This window comes from Lemur catta, chromosome X (genome assembly GCF_020740605.2).
Source record: "Lemur catta isolate mLemCat1 chromosome X, mLemCat1.pri, whole genome shotgun sequence".
Classification (NCBI taxonomy): Eukaryota; Metazoa; Chordata; class Mammalia; order Primates; family Lemuridae; genus Lemur; species Lemur catta.
In genome coordinates this window covers 47,078,768-47,095,535 of record NC_059155.1, presented here as the reverse complement: position 1 = coordinate 47,095,535, position 16,768 = coordinate 47,078,768, and the positions used below count along the sequence as shown (strand labels likewise).

General features: G+C 56.4%; 1 protein-coding gene across 3 annotated transcripts; it reads right to left on the bottom strand.

Moving 5' to 3' along the window:
• Positions 1 to 369: 369 nt before the first annotated feature.
• On the bottom strand, positions 370 to 12,358 carry LOC123628725 (uncharacterized protein CXorf49-like). 3 transcript variants are annotated; one of them, XR_006731745.1, is made up of 5 exons: positions 12,225 to 12,358; positions 1,526 to 1,602; positions 1,207 to 1,252; positions 554 to 603; positions 370 to 466 (listed from the first exon to the last, which is right to left on the bottom strand). XR_006731745.1 is itself a non-coding variant. In XM_045538630.1 (5 exons), the coding sequence occupies exons 1-4, from the start codon at positions 2,245 to 2,247 to the stop codon at positions 563 to 565; spliced, it is 285 nt and encodes a 94-aa protein (XP_045394586.1). In that variant the 5' UTR covers positions 2,248 to 2,273; the 3' UTR covers positions 370 to 466; positions 554 to 562. The 3 variants fall into 3 exon arrangements, 2 of the variants coding, with proteins under 2 accessions (XP_045394586.1, XP_045394584.1); XM_045538630.1 differs by lacking the exon at positions 12,225 to 12,358 and adding an exon at positions 2,127 to 2,273; XM_045538628.1 differs by lacking the exons at positions 370 to 466; positions 554 to 603; positions 12,225 to 12,358 and adding an exon at positions 2,127 to 2,273 and having other exon boundaries at positions 1,082 to 1,252.
• Positions 12,359 to 16,768: the final 4,410 nt, after the last annotated feature.

Here is a 16,768-nt window from a genome sequence, read left to right as displayed (position 1 = left end):
GTGGTGCAGCATGGGAACCTTGGGACCCCAAAATCAGACGACATTAGTTGGGACCATGAACAGGGCCTCCTAATGTGGCCGGGGAGGAGCCTAGACTCAGGGCGCTACGGTGAGCCTGAGCGCAGGGCTGCCACCCAGATCCTGGTCGGGACGCCCCACAGGGACAGCGCAGAGCACAGGGTGTCAGGTAACCTGGCTTCAAATCCTGCAAAATCGAGGAGCAATCTCACCCCTTCCCTCTGCAGTGACGCCCCTTCTCCCAGGAAAGAGGGCAGACCACAGAATATGCGAATATGAGAGCTAATTTAATTTGATAATTTGCCGTAAACTCGGGTGAGGTGAGGGCAAGAGCAGGGGGACAGAGGAAGCCGCGGGTGAAGAAGGAACGGAGGGATCCAGCTTGGCCGCAGCTCCGGGGCTCCAGAGGTACCAGCTGCTTCTCTGGTAGAAAGATGCTGGGTTCAGCCTGTCAAATAGAGCAGAGTCAGGGTCGGCCACAGTGCCGCGAAGCCACCAGTTTTGCAGGAAGAGGTATGGTATGTGTAACACTCACTCTCTCACTTCAGATGGCCTGGAACTTTTCAAGGATGCTCTCCATGGCCGCTGGAACAGAGAGGCATAACCGGGCACAGCAGACATAGGGATACAGAAACCCACCCCCAGTCCCAGGGGGAGCCTGCCTAGCCCTGCAACCTGAAACCTCAGCAGCCCCTGTCCAGTCAGCCCTGGGACCGACCCACCCACCCACCCACCACCTGAATTACACTTGGGAATGTCCTCTAAAGGGGAACAAAATACACCAGTCTTTCACCAACACTGGGGCACCCCAGAACCGTTCAGAACGTGTTCAAAGGACAAAGAAGCAAGAAAACAACAACAAAACCCGTAAAATCCATACCAGGCAGGGAAAGGGGGAAATACACGAGGTAGCGCTAATCGTGCTAAGAGAAGGAGCTCTGTGGGATTCCTTGGCAAAGTGTACACAGAGCTCATCGGATATATTTCTATCCGTGCTCACCCCTAGCTGTCAATGCACAGGAGGCTCCAGGACCAGGCCTGCTTGGTTCTCCTCCCCTCGGGAACATCAGTCCCACTGATGCCGGCGGCACCTGGAGCCCTTCCCCGCCCCGTGTCTCCAGCAGCCACAGGCAGACACCTAGGTCTGTCCCAGCCCCTGCCCCAGCCCGAGCCAGGGGTTCATCATACCTAGTCGCTCTTTAAGGTCGTCTATCTCTCTCTCCAGCTCGGCACACTAGCGCAGCAGACACCACAGGAAGAGAAATGATCAGCATATTCTGGCCTCCTCTCTCCTCGTCCTCCCACTCACCCGTGGCCCTTACATCCCCCACCGCCCACATCCAGTGGCCAGATCATCAAGGAATCCTCAGTGGAAAGGAGGTGCCCTCTCTCCCTGGGGTGTGGGATGCGGGTAAAGGAGGGGACAAGACACAAGTCAGTTTAACCTGGACACAATTCCCACCATCTAGTCAGGACCTGGGTTTCCAGGAGCCAGACCAGGCATTACCTCAGGACAGTCCTGTGCTCCCGGTGGTTCCTGCTGCCTTTCCGGTCTTGGGGCATGGACAGGTGGCTCCTGATCACCTGAAAGAGAACACGGGATCCAGCTTCCAAGCCTCACAGCCTGGAGGTGCAAAGGGCCCAGCTGGCTCTAAAGTGAGGCAGCATCACCCTCTGCTGGCGCCAACTGGCTCCTGCTCGGCCCAGCAGCTGCCACCTTCTCTCTGGGCCTGCCTTCCCTGTTCCTGTTCCCCAGTGTCAGCCCTCTTGAGCCTGTGGCCCCTGGGATTGTGGCTCTGGGTTGGATGCTAGCCCGGCTGCAGACACAGCCAGCCCCTGGAAGGAACAGTGTGGTTGAAGAGGACTTAACATAAAAGGCTCTGCTCTGCTGAGAGTGTACTTCTGGAGGCAGAGTTTGGGGTGGAGGTACAAATCACCCCCACCTACAAATCCCACCCCAGCACTGTCAACACCCCGTTTCCCGTGGAAGAGCTGCCTGGCTAGGCCGGGAAGCCTGGGAGCAAGGCTGAGCCCCCAGAAGTGACAGAGCTAGAAGTTGCCCTCCTCCGCCCCTCTCCCCTCCACTCCACCAAACCCACAAGACTCACTGGAGGGTGCAGGGCCTCTGGGCGTGACGCCTCCCTGGCTCAGGGCAGTGGCCTGTGAGTTTCCTGGAGCTTGAGGGGCTCTGGTGTTGGGGTCGTCACTGCTGAATTCTCCACGATGCATGTGCAGGGAAGTCTGCCCTGACCTGGGCCTTGGAAGCTGAAAGAAAAATTTCCCAGAGCTGAGCTAGAGTGTGTGGGTGTGAGCATGTATGTGCAGGGGCTTGGGTGGGGTGGGCAGTAAGGAGGGGAATTCGGAGGCTACAGTCTTATTAGCACTTTCTCCCTCAGTCAGCCCCAGGCCGGCAGGCAGCCCTGAGTCAGGGAAAACAGGGGGAGGCTGTGACAGTCCAAGTCCCCTGCCAGGCAGGCTTGGGGAAAAGCTAGGAAGGAGGAGTCAGGAGGCTGAGGAGTCTACACAGCCCAAACTTTAAAGGGTCGTCCAATCGAAATCAGCTGCTAGCTCACTTCCTCTCTGGGGAAGAGGCAGGAAACGTGCAAACTGTCAAGAACAGTGCGTGGCATGTACCAAGTGCTCTCTTAATGTGTGCCCCTACTAAGATGACCCCGATTGGGTGTCCTAATGACCGACGACACCCAAGGACAGGCCTTGAGCAAGGGACAGAGTAAAGATGCGTGTGCCGGGGAGGGGAAGTGTGGGGAGACAGGAGGAGGATGGCCTACTCACTTGGGCCTTTGGGACTGGATCGCTATTTGGGTCATCAGCATCTCTGGCCACCGGCTGGGGTTCCTTTGCCTTCCTAGGCACAGATTTCTTCCCAGTGCTGCTGGGCTTGGACTGTTTTGGTCCAGATGAGAGCAACGAACATCTTTGGGCCGTTCCAAGCAGTGGAACACCCACGACTGGGGGAAAGGTGGCCGGTTCCAGGGCAACTGCAGAGAGTCTCCGCCCCCATGGAGGAAAGGCTCCCCCCAGGGCCAAGTCTGAGGCAGCCCCTGGGCCCATCTTCTCCTGCGCCACCTTCTTCCTAGGAACAGCCCGGGGCAGGCTGCCCACAGCAGCAGCAGCAGCAGCTCCTGGGATGCCGGGCCTGCTCCCTGCCTTCCCCCACACCACGCCCTGCATTTGCTTAGAGGAAGAGCTGTGCAGCTCTCCCACGGCCTGCCTTTCCGTGCCTGAAGTGAGTCCTTGGGGAGCAGAGGTCACGAAAGGGCCTGGCATGGGAAGGAAATCCTCCCTGACAAGCAAAATCGAGTGTCTGAGTGTGTCCCCAGGTTGCTCGGGGCTGCCGGGCACTCCATGGTCTCCTCCTTTGGGGTAAATGCTCACCCTCATCGGTACCTCGCTGAACTCATCTGGTGACTCGGGGTCGGAAGGCAGCTCGACCAGGCCTTGCTCGGAGGGCCGCTGGGGATCCCTGCCGCCCACGGTCGGCCTACTTTTAGCGCCTCTTTTCGGGTACCCGCGGGCCCGGACTTTCCGGGGCACGAGGAGGGGGAGAGGGGCGGCAGACGGGGCCAGCGCGCCTCTACCAGTGGGACCTGCTTGTAGGTCCGGCCACACTGTGGACACTTGGGCGTCCCATCCTTCTGAGGACGGGTGTGTGCCGACGCCCCGGACAGCCCAGTCGCTCAGCGGCTGCACGATGGCCACAGACTCGTCAGCCAGGAGGGACTCGTAGTCCGGTTCTTCCCACATCTGGTCAGTCGTGGTGCCGGGCCGGCCTTCCCGGCCCCAGAGCTCGGCCCCTCCCCCCTCTATCACTTCCCGTTCAGCCTCGAAGCCCTCGGGGTCTGCAAGGGCGCCCTCGCCCTCGCCCTCGCCCTGGCCCTCGCCGCCCCGCGGCGCCCCCAGATCGAGGTCTAGGCCGGGGCCCCGCGCTCCGGGGCTGGCCGGGCAGACGCTGGCCCGCTCCCCGCCCTCCAGGCCGAAAGCGGCCCCCGAAACAGACACCTCATCGGAGGAACTCATGTCGCCGCTTCGATCAGTCCAGTTTGTGGGCAGAGGGCTGCCCTTGTCACAGCAGGAGAGCCCCGGACACACCCACCTCGGGAGCAGCCAAGACAAAGAAGGTGCCTGCCCCTCAGGAGCCACATGAGATGGCCTCCAACAGCGCGGCCCTTGCTCAACGCCCGCCTTCTCAACCCCACGGCCTTCTCATTGGTTGGCTTCTGCGCCCGCTCAACGCCGCTGCCTTCTCATTGGTTCGCATCTCCCAGCCCCCGCTAACCAGCGCAGCCCTTGTTTGGCCGTCTCTCGGGTCCCAACCAATAGGGGACGGCGGCGTTTGGTTTGCCCCGAGGCCAGTCCTTTGGCTCCTTGGAAGCCCGCTGGCTCACAGGGTCTTGGCCTCGGGCTCTCGTCCCAGCTCTTTCTTGCTGTCCCTCTGTCGGGCATCTGCTTTCACACTGAGAGCCACGTGTCTCAGCCTCAGTTTCCCATCTGTAAAGTGGGCTAAATAACAGCACCTAGCTCAGGGGTTTGTGAGGGTCACTGGTGGATGTGAAGCAGCCAGCGCAGAGAGGATTTGCAGGGCTTTATTCCCCAACACTTGCCACCCGTGAGGAAGCCCACAGTCAGTAATCGGAGCTTTTATGGTTTTCTTTTCCACGTCTTTGAAACATTCCCTTGCTGCTTCTCAGATTGGATAATTTCAGTTGACCCTTCTTGAAGTTCACTGATTCTTTGCCTACTCAAAACTACAGTTGGCCCCCTTGGTCGGTTTTTCATTTCAGTTATTGCACGTTCAGCTCCAAAATTGTGGTTCGGTTCCTTTGTGTAGTTAGTGTCTTTTTATCGATATTGTCTATGTGATCATGTATTATTCTTCTGGTTTGATTTAGCTCTTTGAGCATATTTGAGACAATCGAGTTAACCTCTTTGTCTACTACGTCCAACGTCTGTGCTTCCTCAAGCACAGTTTCTCTTAATATCTTCCGTGAATCAGGCATACTCGTGGGGGGGGTTATTTTTTATTTTTTGCATGCTAAGTTTGTTGTTAAAAACGACATTTTGGGTATTGTAATATGGTAACTCTGGGCATCATATTCCAGGGTTGTTTTTTTTCTTTCTTGGTGTGGGATGTAGCTGTTTATTTCTTGTGTTCTAAACTATTTTTGTAGTTTGTATTCATTGTCAGGTTTGATCTCTGAGTCTTTGTTCCTTTAGTTCGTGTTAAGCTAGTGTTCTGGACAAACATCCTTGAATGCTGGGGGCCAGAGGGGACGGGAGGTGCAAGCGGAGGAGAAACAAGAGAAGGAGGAGAAGCCAGCAGAAACAAAAAGGACAACAAAAACCTCTTGCAGTCTTTGCACATTTGTTCTATACTTAGAGATTTGGTGAGTGCTCAGCCAGGCCATTTAAAACTCCGAGTTAGCCTTCACTTCTTGCTTGCGCTGAGAGGAGAGAGCAGCCAGACTTGAAAGTTTAGGTCCTTTTCAGGACCTCTCTAAGCATGCATCCAGCCCTGGACACGCACATGGCTTTCTGAATTCCCCAGTGAACATGGACAATTTTGAATGATCTAATTTCCCCCTCTCCCCAGCTTTTCCTCCTAAGCTTTGAGCACTCTTCTGAATGAATTAACTATAATGTTTTGCTGCTAGAAGCTTCAGACTGTTTGCCTTACAATGTTTTAAAGGAATATGTGCCTGTTTTTCTTCCTGAGTGAGTTCTGAATAAGGTGCATCAGCCCTTTGGCTAGCCCCGGACAGATTGGGACAGACAAAATTCTTTCAGGTAAGCCAGCTGGGCTCTCTTCAGAAGCAGGGACCAGAGTGTCACACTGGGAATGTAGACTGTGAGCCAGCTGGGGTCCCAGGGTATGGAGGAATAAAAATGCCACAATTCTTATATAGAGTTCTTAAATTGTCCTTTTCCTGATTAAGCATTTACCTGGTTGCTGTAAAGCTTAATTAGTTTCCAGAATTCTAATAAAGTTGATTTTCATAGTTTTTGCTTGCTTTTTTAGATGTTTTCATAGAGGGACTGATCATTGGAGATATGTGCTTCCCTATGTTTACAGATGTTGTTCATGCAAACAACGTGCTCTGGTCCCTATGGACACAGCCAGACACTGGACTTTGCTTGTCAGGGAGAATACCCTTCCCATGCCAGGCCCTTTCGTGACCTCTGCTCCCGAAGGACTCACTTCAGGCACGGAAAGGCAGGCCGTGGGAGAGCTGCACAGCTCTTCCTCCAAGCAAATGCAGGGCGTGGTGTGGGGGTAGGGAGGGAGCAGGCCCGGCATCTCAGGAGCTGCTGCTGCCCCTGCTGTGAGCAGCCTGCCCCGGGCTGTTCCTAGGAAGAAGGTGGCCCAGGAGAAGAAGTGCCCAGGGGCTGCCTGAAACTTGGCCCTCGGGGGAGCCTTTCCTCCATGGGTCAGAGACGCTCAGCAGTTCCCTGGAGCCGGCCTCCTTCTCCCCAGTCGCTGGTGTTCCACTGGTCGGGAGGTCCAAGACATATTCCTTGCTCTGGTCCGGACCCAAACAGTGCAAGTACAGCAGCGTGGGAAGAAATCTGTTGCCGGGAAGGCAAAGAAGTCCCAGCCTGTGGCCCGAGATGATAATGGCCCCAAAAGAGATCCAGTCCCAAAAGCCCAAGTGAGTGGGCCATCCTCCTCCTGTCACCCCACACTTCCCCTCCCCGGCACAGGCATCTTTACTCTCTCCCAGGCCCAGATCCATTCCTTGGGTGTCGTGGGTCATTAGAGGCCCAATCGGGGTCATCTTAGTAGGGACACACATTAAGAGAGCATTTGGTATGTGCCACGCACTGTTCCTCACACTTTGCCTGTTTCCTGCATCCTCCCCAGGGAAGAGCTGGGCTGGCACCTGATTTGGATCTAAAGACCCTTTAAAGTTTGGGCTGCAAAGCTTGGGTGTGTAGACTCTTTGCCTCCTGACTCCTCCTTCCTAGCTGTTCCCCAAGCCTTCCTGGCAGGGGGACTGGACTGTCCCAGCATCCCCGGTTTTCCCTGGCTCAGGGCTGCCTGACTGCCTGGCGCTGAGTGACGGAGAAAGTGTTTACAAGATTGTAGCCTCCAAAAGCCCCTCTTTACTGGCCACCTCACCCCAGCCCCTGCACATACAAGCTCACACCCACACGCCCTAGCCCAGCTCTGAGAAATATTTCATTCAGCTTCCAATGCCAAGGCCAGGGCCACCTTGCCTGCCCATGTATCATGGAGAATTGAGCAGGGGTGACCCTAAATCAGGGCCCACCAAGTTTCAGAAAACTCACAGGCCGTGGCCTTGAGTCAGGGAGTTGTCAGGCCCAGAGGCCCTGCACCCTCCAGTGAGCCTTGTGGGTTTGGTAGGAGTGGAGGGGAGAGAGGTAGAGGAGGGCAGCCTCTGGCTCTGTCACTCTCGGGGCTCAGCCTTGCTCCCAGGATTCCCTGGCTACCCAGGAAGTTCTACCACAGGAAGTGGGGTGCTCATAGTGCTGGGGTGCGGTTTGTGGGATGGGGGTGATTTGTAGCACCACTCCAAACTCTGAGTCCAGAAGCACCCTGTCAGCAGAGCAGAGCAGAGCAGAGTCTTTTAACTTAAGGCCTGTTCAATCCAATTGCTCCTCTCAGAGCTGGCTTTGGCTACATCTGTGCTAGCATCCAACCCAGAGCCACAATCCTAGGGGGCCACAGGCTCAAATAGGGTGACACTGGGGAACAGGAACAGGGAAGGCAGGCCCAGAGAGAAGTTGGCAGCTGCTGGGCCAAGCAGGAGCCAGTGGCCGCCAGCAGAGGGTGATGCTGCCTCACTTTAGAGCCAGCTGGGCCCATTGCACCTCCAGGCTGTGAGGCTTGGAAGCTGGATTCCGTGTTCTCTTTCAGGTGATCAGGAACCACCTGTCCATGCCCCAAGACCGGAAAGGCAGCAGCAACCACAGGGAGCACAGGGCTGTCTTCGGGTAATGCCTGGTCTGGCTCCTGGAAACCCAGGTCCTGACTAGATGATAGGAACCGTGTCTGGGTTAAGCTGACTTCTGTGTCGTCCACTGCTTCCTTGCATCCCTCATCCCTCACATCCCGCGTCCCACGCAGTGGGGGCGACTCGTTTCCACTGAGGATTCCTTGGTGGTCTGGCCACTGGGCTGTGGGGGGTGGCGGATGTAAGGGCCACAGGCGAGAAGGAGGAAAAGGAGGGAGGAGCCCAGAATGTAGTGACCGTTTCTCTTTCTCCGGTGTCTGCTGGGCTAGTGTGCCGTGCTGCAGAGAGAGATCGACAACCTGAAACAGCGACTAGGTATGATGAACCCCTGGCTCGGGCTGGGGCAGGGGCTGGGACAGACCACAGTACCTTCCTGCAGATGCTGGGGACACGGGGCTGGGATGGGCTGTAGGTAGTGGCGACATCAGTGTGACTGACGTTCCCGTGGGGAGGAGGACCAAGCAGGCCTGGCCCTGGAGCCTTCTGTGCATTGACAGCAAGGGGTGAGCAGGGATACAAACATATCGGCTGAGCTCTGTGTACACTTTGCCAAGGAATCCCACAGAGCTCCTTCTCTTAGCACGTTTAGCGCTACCTCTTGTATTTCCCCCTTTCCCTGCTTGGTATGGCTTGTGCGGGTTTTCTTCTTGTTTCTTTTCTTGTTTGTCCTTTAAATGCCTTCTGAACGGTTCTGGGGTGCCCCAGTATTGACGAAACACTGCTATATTCTGTGCCAACTTAGAAGACACTCCCACGTGTAATTCAGGTGGGGGGTGGGTGGGTTGGTCCCAGGGCTGAGTGGACAGGGGCTGCTGAGGTTTCAGGTTGCAGGGCTCGGCAGGTTCCCTCCAGGGACAGCGGTGTGGGTTTCTGTGTCCCTATGTCTGCTGTATGTGGAGTGCCTTGTTGACAAGTTCCAGGCCCTTGGAAGTGAGAGAGTGAGTGTTACACATACCATACTTGTTCCCGCAAAGCTGGTGGCTTCGGGGGGCTGTGGCCCGACCCTGACTCTGCTCTGTTTGACATGTTCTACCAAGAATCTTCCTACCAGACCAGCAGCTGGTACCTTTGGAGTCCGGGTACTGAGACTAAGGTGGTTCCCTCCGTTTCTTCTTCTGCCACCGATTCCTCTTGCTCTCTGCTCTTGCCCTCACCTCAGCCCAACTTACAGCAAATTATCAGATTAAAGTAGGTCTCGTATTATCATATTCCATGGTCTGCCTGGATTCTGGGGCGAGGGGTCGTATCGGGGGAGGCGATGGGTAGGGGTCCTGCTCCATTTTCCAGCATTTGAAGCCCGGTACCCTAGCACCCAGTGCTCCACCAGCTTACCATGCAGCGCCTGGGCCAGGATCTGGGTGGCAGCCCGGTGCTCAGACTCACTGTAGCACGCTCCGTCTAGACTCTGTAGGTAGCAGAATCCCAAAGTGAAAGCCTCTGCTCTTTAACACCTGTTGCAATAACCCCGTGGGAAAGGCCCCGGGCATCAACCACGGAGGAGACCAGGGATGCTGCTGACCGAAAAGAAGGGCGAGAGTGGCCAACGAGGACAGCGAACCAAGTGAGGTAGGGAAAGAGGGCTGGGAACTCTGGGAGGAGGTCGATTAGGTCCTGTTAAAGGGGAGGGGCCGGTAGTGGTGCAGCATGGGAGCCATGAGACCCCAGAATCAGACGACATTGGTTGGGACCATGAACAGGGCCTCCTAATGTGGCCGGGCAGGGACCCTACGGAGCCTAGACCCAGGGCGCTATGGTGAGCCTGAATGCAGGGCTGCCACCCAGATCCTGGTCGGGACGCGCCACAGGGACAGGGCAGAGCACAGGGTCCCAGGTAACCTGGCTTCAAATGCTCCAAAACCGAGGAGCAAACTCACCCCTTCCGTCTGCAGTGATCCCCCCCTCCCCAAAGAAAGACGGCAGACCACAGAATATGCGAATATAAGAGGTATTTTATTTTGATAATTTGCCATAAACTTGGGTGAGGTGAAGGCAAGACAGGGGGCGAGAGGAAGCCTTCGCTGAAGAAGAAACAAAGGGAACCAGGTTGGTCACAGCTCGCCGGCTCCAGAGATACCAGCTGCTGGTCTGGTAGGAAGATGCTGGGTTCCACCTGTCAAACAGAGCAGAGTCACTGTCGGGCCACAGCCCCCCAAAGCCACCACCTTTGCGGGAACAGGTATGGTATGTGTAACACTCACTCATTTCAAAGGTCCTGGAAGTTGTCAGAGAGGCACTGCACGGCCGCTGGAATAGAGAGACATAACCGGGCGCAGCAGACACAGGGATACAGAAACCAACCCCCTGTCCTCAGGGGGACCCGCCTAGCCCTGCAACCTGAAATCTCAGCAGCCCCTGTCCAGTCAGCCCTGGGACCGACCCACCCACCCACCACCTCAATTACACGTGGGAATGTCTTCTAAACGGGAGCAAAATATACCAACCAGTGTTTCGACCATGCTGGGGCACCCCGGAACCGTTCAGAACGTGTTCCAAGGGCAAACAAAGAAACAAACAACATCAAAACCCGTACAATCCATACCGAGCAGGGAAAGGTGGAAATACACGAGGTAGCGCTAAACGTGCTAAGAGAAGGAGCTCTGTGGGATTCCTTGGCAAAGTGTACACAGAGCTCAGCCGATACATTTTTATCTGTGCTCACCCCTGGCTGTCAATGCACAGAAGGCTCCAGGGCCAGGCCTGCTTGGTTCTCCTCCCCACGGGAATGTCGGTCACACTGATGTCGCCACTACCTACAGCCCATCCCTGCCCCGTGTCCCCAGCATCTGCAGGAAGATACTGTGGTCTGTCCCAGTCCCTGTCCCCAGCCCCAGCCAGGGGTTCATCATACCTAGTCGCTGTTTGACGTGGTCGATCTCTCTCTGCAGCACGGCACACTAGCCCAGCGGACACTGGAGAAAGAGAAACGATCACTACATTCTGGGCTCCTCCCTCCTTTTCCTCCTTCTCGCCTGTGGCCCTTACATCCGCCACCGCCCACAGCCCAGTGGCCAGACCACCAAGGAATCCTCAGTGGAAACGAGTCGCCCCCACTGGGTGGGACGTGGGATGCGAGGGATGAGGGATGCAAGGAAGCAGTGGACGACACAGAAGTCAGCTTAACCCAGACACGGTTCCCACCATCTAATCAGGACCTGGGTTTCCAGGAGCCAGACCAGGCATTACCCGAGGACAGTCCTGTGCTCCCGGTGGGTGCTGCTGCCTTTCCGGTCTTGGGGCATGGACAGTGGGCTCCTGATCACCTGAAAGAGAACACGGAATCCAGCTTCCAAGCCTCACAGCCTGGAGGTGCAATGGGCCCAGCTGGCTCTAAAGTGAGGCAGCATCTCCCTCTCCTGGCGGCCACTGGCTCCTGCTCGGCCCAGCAGCTGCCACCTTCTCTCTGGGCCTGCCTTCCCTGTTCCTGTTCCCCAGTGTCAGCCCTTCTGAGCCTGTGGCCCCTGGGATTGTGGCTCTGGGTTGGATGCTAGCAGAGATGTAGCCAAAGCCAGCTCTGGGAAGAGCAATTGGATTGAACAGGCGTTAAGTTAAAAGGCTCTGCTCTGCTCTGCTCTGCTGACAGGGTGCTTCTGGACTCAGAGTTTGGAGTGGTGCTACAAATCACCCCCATCCCACAAATCATACCCCAGCACTATGAACACCCCATTTCCTGTGGTAGAACTTCCTGGGTAGCCAGGGAATCCTGGGAGCAAGGCTGAGCCCCGAGAAGTGACAGAGCCAGAGGCTGCCCTCCTCCACCCCTCTCCCCTCCACTCCTACCAAAACCACAAGGCTCACTGGAGGGTGCAGGGCCTCTGGGCCTGACAACTCCCTGACTCAAGGCCGTGGCCTGTGAGTTTTCTGAAACTTGGTGGGCCCTGGTTTAGGGCCGCCCCTGCTGAATTCTCCGTGACACATGGGCAGGCAAGGTGGCCCTGGCCTTGGCATTGGAAGCTGAATGAAATATTTCTCAGAGCTGGGCTAGGGCGTGTGGGTGGGAGCTTGTATGTGCAGGGGCTGGGGTGAGGTGGCCAGTAAAGAGGGGCTTTTGGAGGCTATAATCTTGTTACCACTTTCTCCCTCCCTCAGTGCCGGGCAGGCAGGCAGCCCTGAGCCAGGGAAAACAGGGGATGCTGGGACAGTCCAGGCCCCCTGCCAGGAAGGCTTGGGGAACAGCTAGGAAGGAGGAGTCAGGAGGCTCAAGAGTCTACACACCCAAGCTTTGCAGAAAAACTTTAAAGGGTCTTCCGATCCAAATCAGGTGCCAGCCCAGCTCTTCCCTGGGGAGAATCCAGGAAACAGGCAAAGTGTCAGGAACAGTGCGTGGCACATACCAAGTGCTCTCTTAATGTGTGTCCCTACTAAGATGACCCCGATTGGGCCTCCTAATGACCCAGGACACCGAAGGACTCGCCCAGGGCCCACGACAGAGTAAAGATCCCTGTGCCGGGGAGGGGAAGTGTGGGGAGGCAGGAGGAGGATGGCCCACTCACTTGGGCTTTTGGGACTGGATCTCTTTTTGGGCCATTATCGTCTCGGGCCACAGGCTGGGAATCTTTTCCCTTCCTGGCCACAGATTTCTTCCCACGCTGCTGTACTTGCACTGTTTGGGTCCAGATGAGAGCAAGGAATATGTCTTGGACCTCCCGAGCAGCGGAACACCAGCGACTGGGGAGAAGGAGGCCGGCTCCAGGGAACTGCTGAGCGTCTCTCACCCGCGGAGGAAAGGCTCCCTCGAGGGCCAAGTTTGAGGCAGCCCCTGGGCCCATCTTCTCCTGGGCCACCTTCTTCCTAGGAACAGCCCGGGGCAGGCTGCTCACAGCAGCAGCAGCAGCAGCAGCAGCAGCTCCTCAGATGCCGGGCCTGCTCCCTCCGTACCCCACACCACGCCCTGCATTTGCTTAGAGGAAGAGCTGTGCAGCTCTCCCACGGCCTGCCTTTCCGTGCCTGAAGTGAGTCCTGGGGAGCAGAGGTCAAGAAAGGGCCTGGCATGGGAAGGGTATTCTCCCTGACAAGCAAACTCCAGTGTCTGGCTGTGTCCTCAGGTTGCTCGCGGCTGCCGGCTCTCCTTGGTCTCTTCCTTTGGGGTAAATGCTCACCCTCATCGGTACCTGTCTGAACTCATCTGGTGACTCGGGGTCGGAAGGCAGCTCGACCAGGCCTTCCACGAGGGCCGCTGGGGATCCCTGCCGCCCACGTTCGGCCTACTTTTAGCACCTCTTTTCGGGTACCCGCGGGCCCGGATTTTCCGGGGCACGATGAGGGGGAGAGGGGCGGTAGACGGGGCCAGCGCGCCTCTACCAGTGGGACCTGCTTCTAGGTCAAGCCACACGGTGGACACTTGGTTGTCCCAGCCTTCTCAGCATGGTTGTCTGCGGATGCGGGTGTAGCGGAGTTTCTCGGGAGGCTGCTCCTGGGCCACAGACTCTTCAGCCATTGGCGATCTTGTAGTCCAGATCATCCCGCATTTCCTTGGTCGGAGAGCTTGGCCCGCCTTCCAGATCCCAAAGCACAGCCCCTCCCGCCTCGATCTCTTCCCCCTTGGCCTGGAAGCCCTCGGGGTCTGCAAGCGCAGCCCTGGCCCTGGCTGCTCCGTGAGGCCACCAGATCAAGGCCTAGGCAGGGGCCCCCCGGGGCTTCGGGGCCAGCTGGGCGGTCGCTGGCCCGCTCCTTACCCTCCAGTCTGAAAATGGATCCCGAAACACACACCTCATCCGAGGAACTCATGTCGCGGGTACGATCAGCCCGGGTTCCGAGCACCAGGTAGCCCTTGTGAAGCCAGGAGAGCCCCGCACACGCCCGCCTCACCAGCAGAGAGGCCAACGGGGACGCCGTTGCCTAAGGAGCCACAGCAGACGGCCCGCAACAATGCGCGGCTTCCTAGTGTGCTCCACACCCGGTTTCTGCAGGCCGCGGCCTTCTCATGGGTTTGCTTCCCTCAGCCCCCACCATCCGGCGCGCCCCGTGTTTGGCCGCCTCTCTGGCCCCAAACCATAGGGACCAGAGCGCTTTGTTTGCATGAACAACATCTGTAAACATAGGGAAGCACATATCTCCAATGATCAGTCCCTCTATGAAAACATCAAACAAGCAAGCACAAACTATGAAAATCAACTTTATTAGAATTCTGGAAACTAACTAAGCTTTACAGCAACCAGGTAAATGCTTAACCAGGAAAAGGGCAATTTAAGAATTCCGTGTAAGAACTGTGGCATTTTTATTCCTCCGTACCCTGGGACCTCAGCTGGCTCACAGTCTACATTCCCAGTGTGACACGCTGGTCCCTGCTTCTGAAGAGAGCCCAGCTGGCTTACCTCAAAGGATTTTGTCTGTCCCAATCTGTCCGGGGCTAGCCAAAGGGCTGATGCACCTTATTCAGAACTCACTCAGGAAGAAAAACAGGCACATATTCCTGTAAAACATTGTAAGGCAAACAGTCTGCAGCTTCTAGCAGGAAAACATTATAGTTAATTCATTCAGAAGAGTGCTCAAAGCTTAGGAGGAAAAGCTGGGGAGAGGGGGAAATTAGATCATTCAAAATTGTCCATGTTTACTGGGGAATTTAGAAAGCCATGTGGATATCCAGGGCTGGATGCATGCTTAGAGAGGTCCTGAAAAGGACCTAAACTTTCAGGTCTGGCTGCTCTCTCCTCTCAGCGCAAGCAAGAAGTGAAGGCTAACTCGGAGTTTTAAATGGCCTGGCTGAGCACTCACCAAATCCCTAAGCATAGAACAAATGTGCAAAGACTGCAAGAGGTTTTTGTTGTCCTTTTTGTTTCTGCTGGCTTCTCCTCCTTCTCTTGTTTCTCCTCCGCTTGCACCTCCCGTCCCCTCTGGCCCCCAGCATTCAAGGATGTTTCTCCAGAACACTAGCTTAACACGAACTAAAGGAACAAAGACTCAGAGATCAAACCTGACAATGAATACAAACTACAAAAATAGTTTAGAACACAAGAAATAAACAGCTACATCCCACACCAAGAAAGAAAAAAAACAACCCTGGAATATGATGCCCAGAGTTACCATATTACAATACCCAAAATGCCGTTTTTAACAACAAACTTAGCATGCAAAAAATAAAAAATAACCACCCCCCCCACGAGTATGCCTAATTCACGGAAGATATTAAGAGAAACTGTGCTTGAGGAAGCACAGATGTTGGACGTAGTAAACAAAGAGGTTAACTTGATTGTCTCAAATATGCTCAAAGAGCTAAATCAAACCAGAAGAATACTACATGACCACATAGACACTATCGATAAAAAGACACTAACTACACAAAGGAACCGAACCACAATTTTGGAGCTGAACGTGCAATAACTGAAATGAAAAACCCACCAAGGGGGCCAACTGTAGTTTTGAGTAGGCAAAGAATCAGTGAACTTCAAGAAGGGTCAACTGAAATTGTCCAATCTGAGAAGCAGCAAGGGAATGTTTCAAAGACGTGGAAAAGAAAACCATAAAAGCTCCGATTACTGACTGCGGGCTTCCTCACGGGTGGCAAGTGTTGGGGAATAAAGCCCTGCAAATCCTCTCTGCGCTGGCTGCTTCACATCCACCACTGACCCTCACAAACCCCTGAGCTAGGTGCTGTTATTTAGCCCACTTTACAGATGGGAAACTGAGGCTGAGACACGTGGCTCTCAGTGTGAAAGCAGATGCCCGACAGAGGGACAGCGAGAAAGAGCTGGGACGAGAGCCCGAGGCCAAGACCCTGTGAGCCAGCGGGCTTCCAAGGAGCCAAAGGACTGGCCTCGGGGCAAACCAAACGCCGCCGTCCCCTATTGGTTGGGACCCGAGAGACGGCCAAACAAGGGCTGCGCTGGTTAGCGGGGGCTGGGAGATGCGAACCAATGAGAAGGCAGCGGCGTTGAGCGGGCGCAGAAGCCAACCAATGAGAAGGCCGTGGGGTTGAGAAGGCGGGCGTTGAGCAAGGGCCGCGCTGTTGGAGGCCATGTCGTGTGGCTCCTGAGGGGCAGGCACCTTCTTTGTCTTGGCTGCTGCCAAGGTGGGTGTGTCCGGGGCTCTCCTGCTGTGACAAGGGCAGCCCTCTGCCCACAAACTGGACTGATCGAAGCAGCGACATGAGTTCCTCCGATGAGGTGTCTGTTTCGGGGGCCGCTTTCGGCCTGGAGGGCGGGGAGCGGGCCAGCGTCTGCCCGGCCAGCCCCGGAGCGCGGGGCCCCGGCCTAGACCTGGATCTGGGGGCGCCGCGGGGCGGCGAGGGCCAGGGCGCACTTGCAGACCCCGAGGGCTTGGACGACGATGAGGAGGACGGAAGGGGCGTGCTTTGGGGCCGGGAAGGCCGGCCCGGCACCCCGACTGACCAGATGTGGGACGATCTGGACTACGAGTCCCTCCAGGCTGACGAATGTGTGGCCATCGTGCAGCCGCTGAGCGAGTTGGATATCCGGGCCTTCCGCAGACAGCCATCATCAGTAGGCCACGAGGCCCAAATGTCCACTCTTTGGCCGGACCTAGGGGCAGGGCTCAGTGTTAGAGCCGCGCTGACCATGTCTGCCTCCCGTCCCACCTCCATCGTGCCCCGGAAATTCTGGGCCCGGGGGAACCCGAAAAGAGGCCCTAAAAGTAGGCTGAGCATGGGCGGCAGGGATCCCCAGCGGCCCTCCATGGAATGCCTGGTCGAGCTGCCTTCCAACCCCGAGTCACCAGCTGAGTTCAGGGAGATACCGATGAGGGTGAGCATTTACCCCAAAGGAGGAGTCCAAGCCAAACGAGGAGTCCAAGGCGAGCCCGGC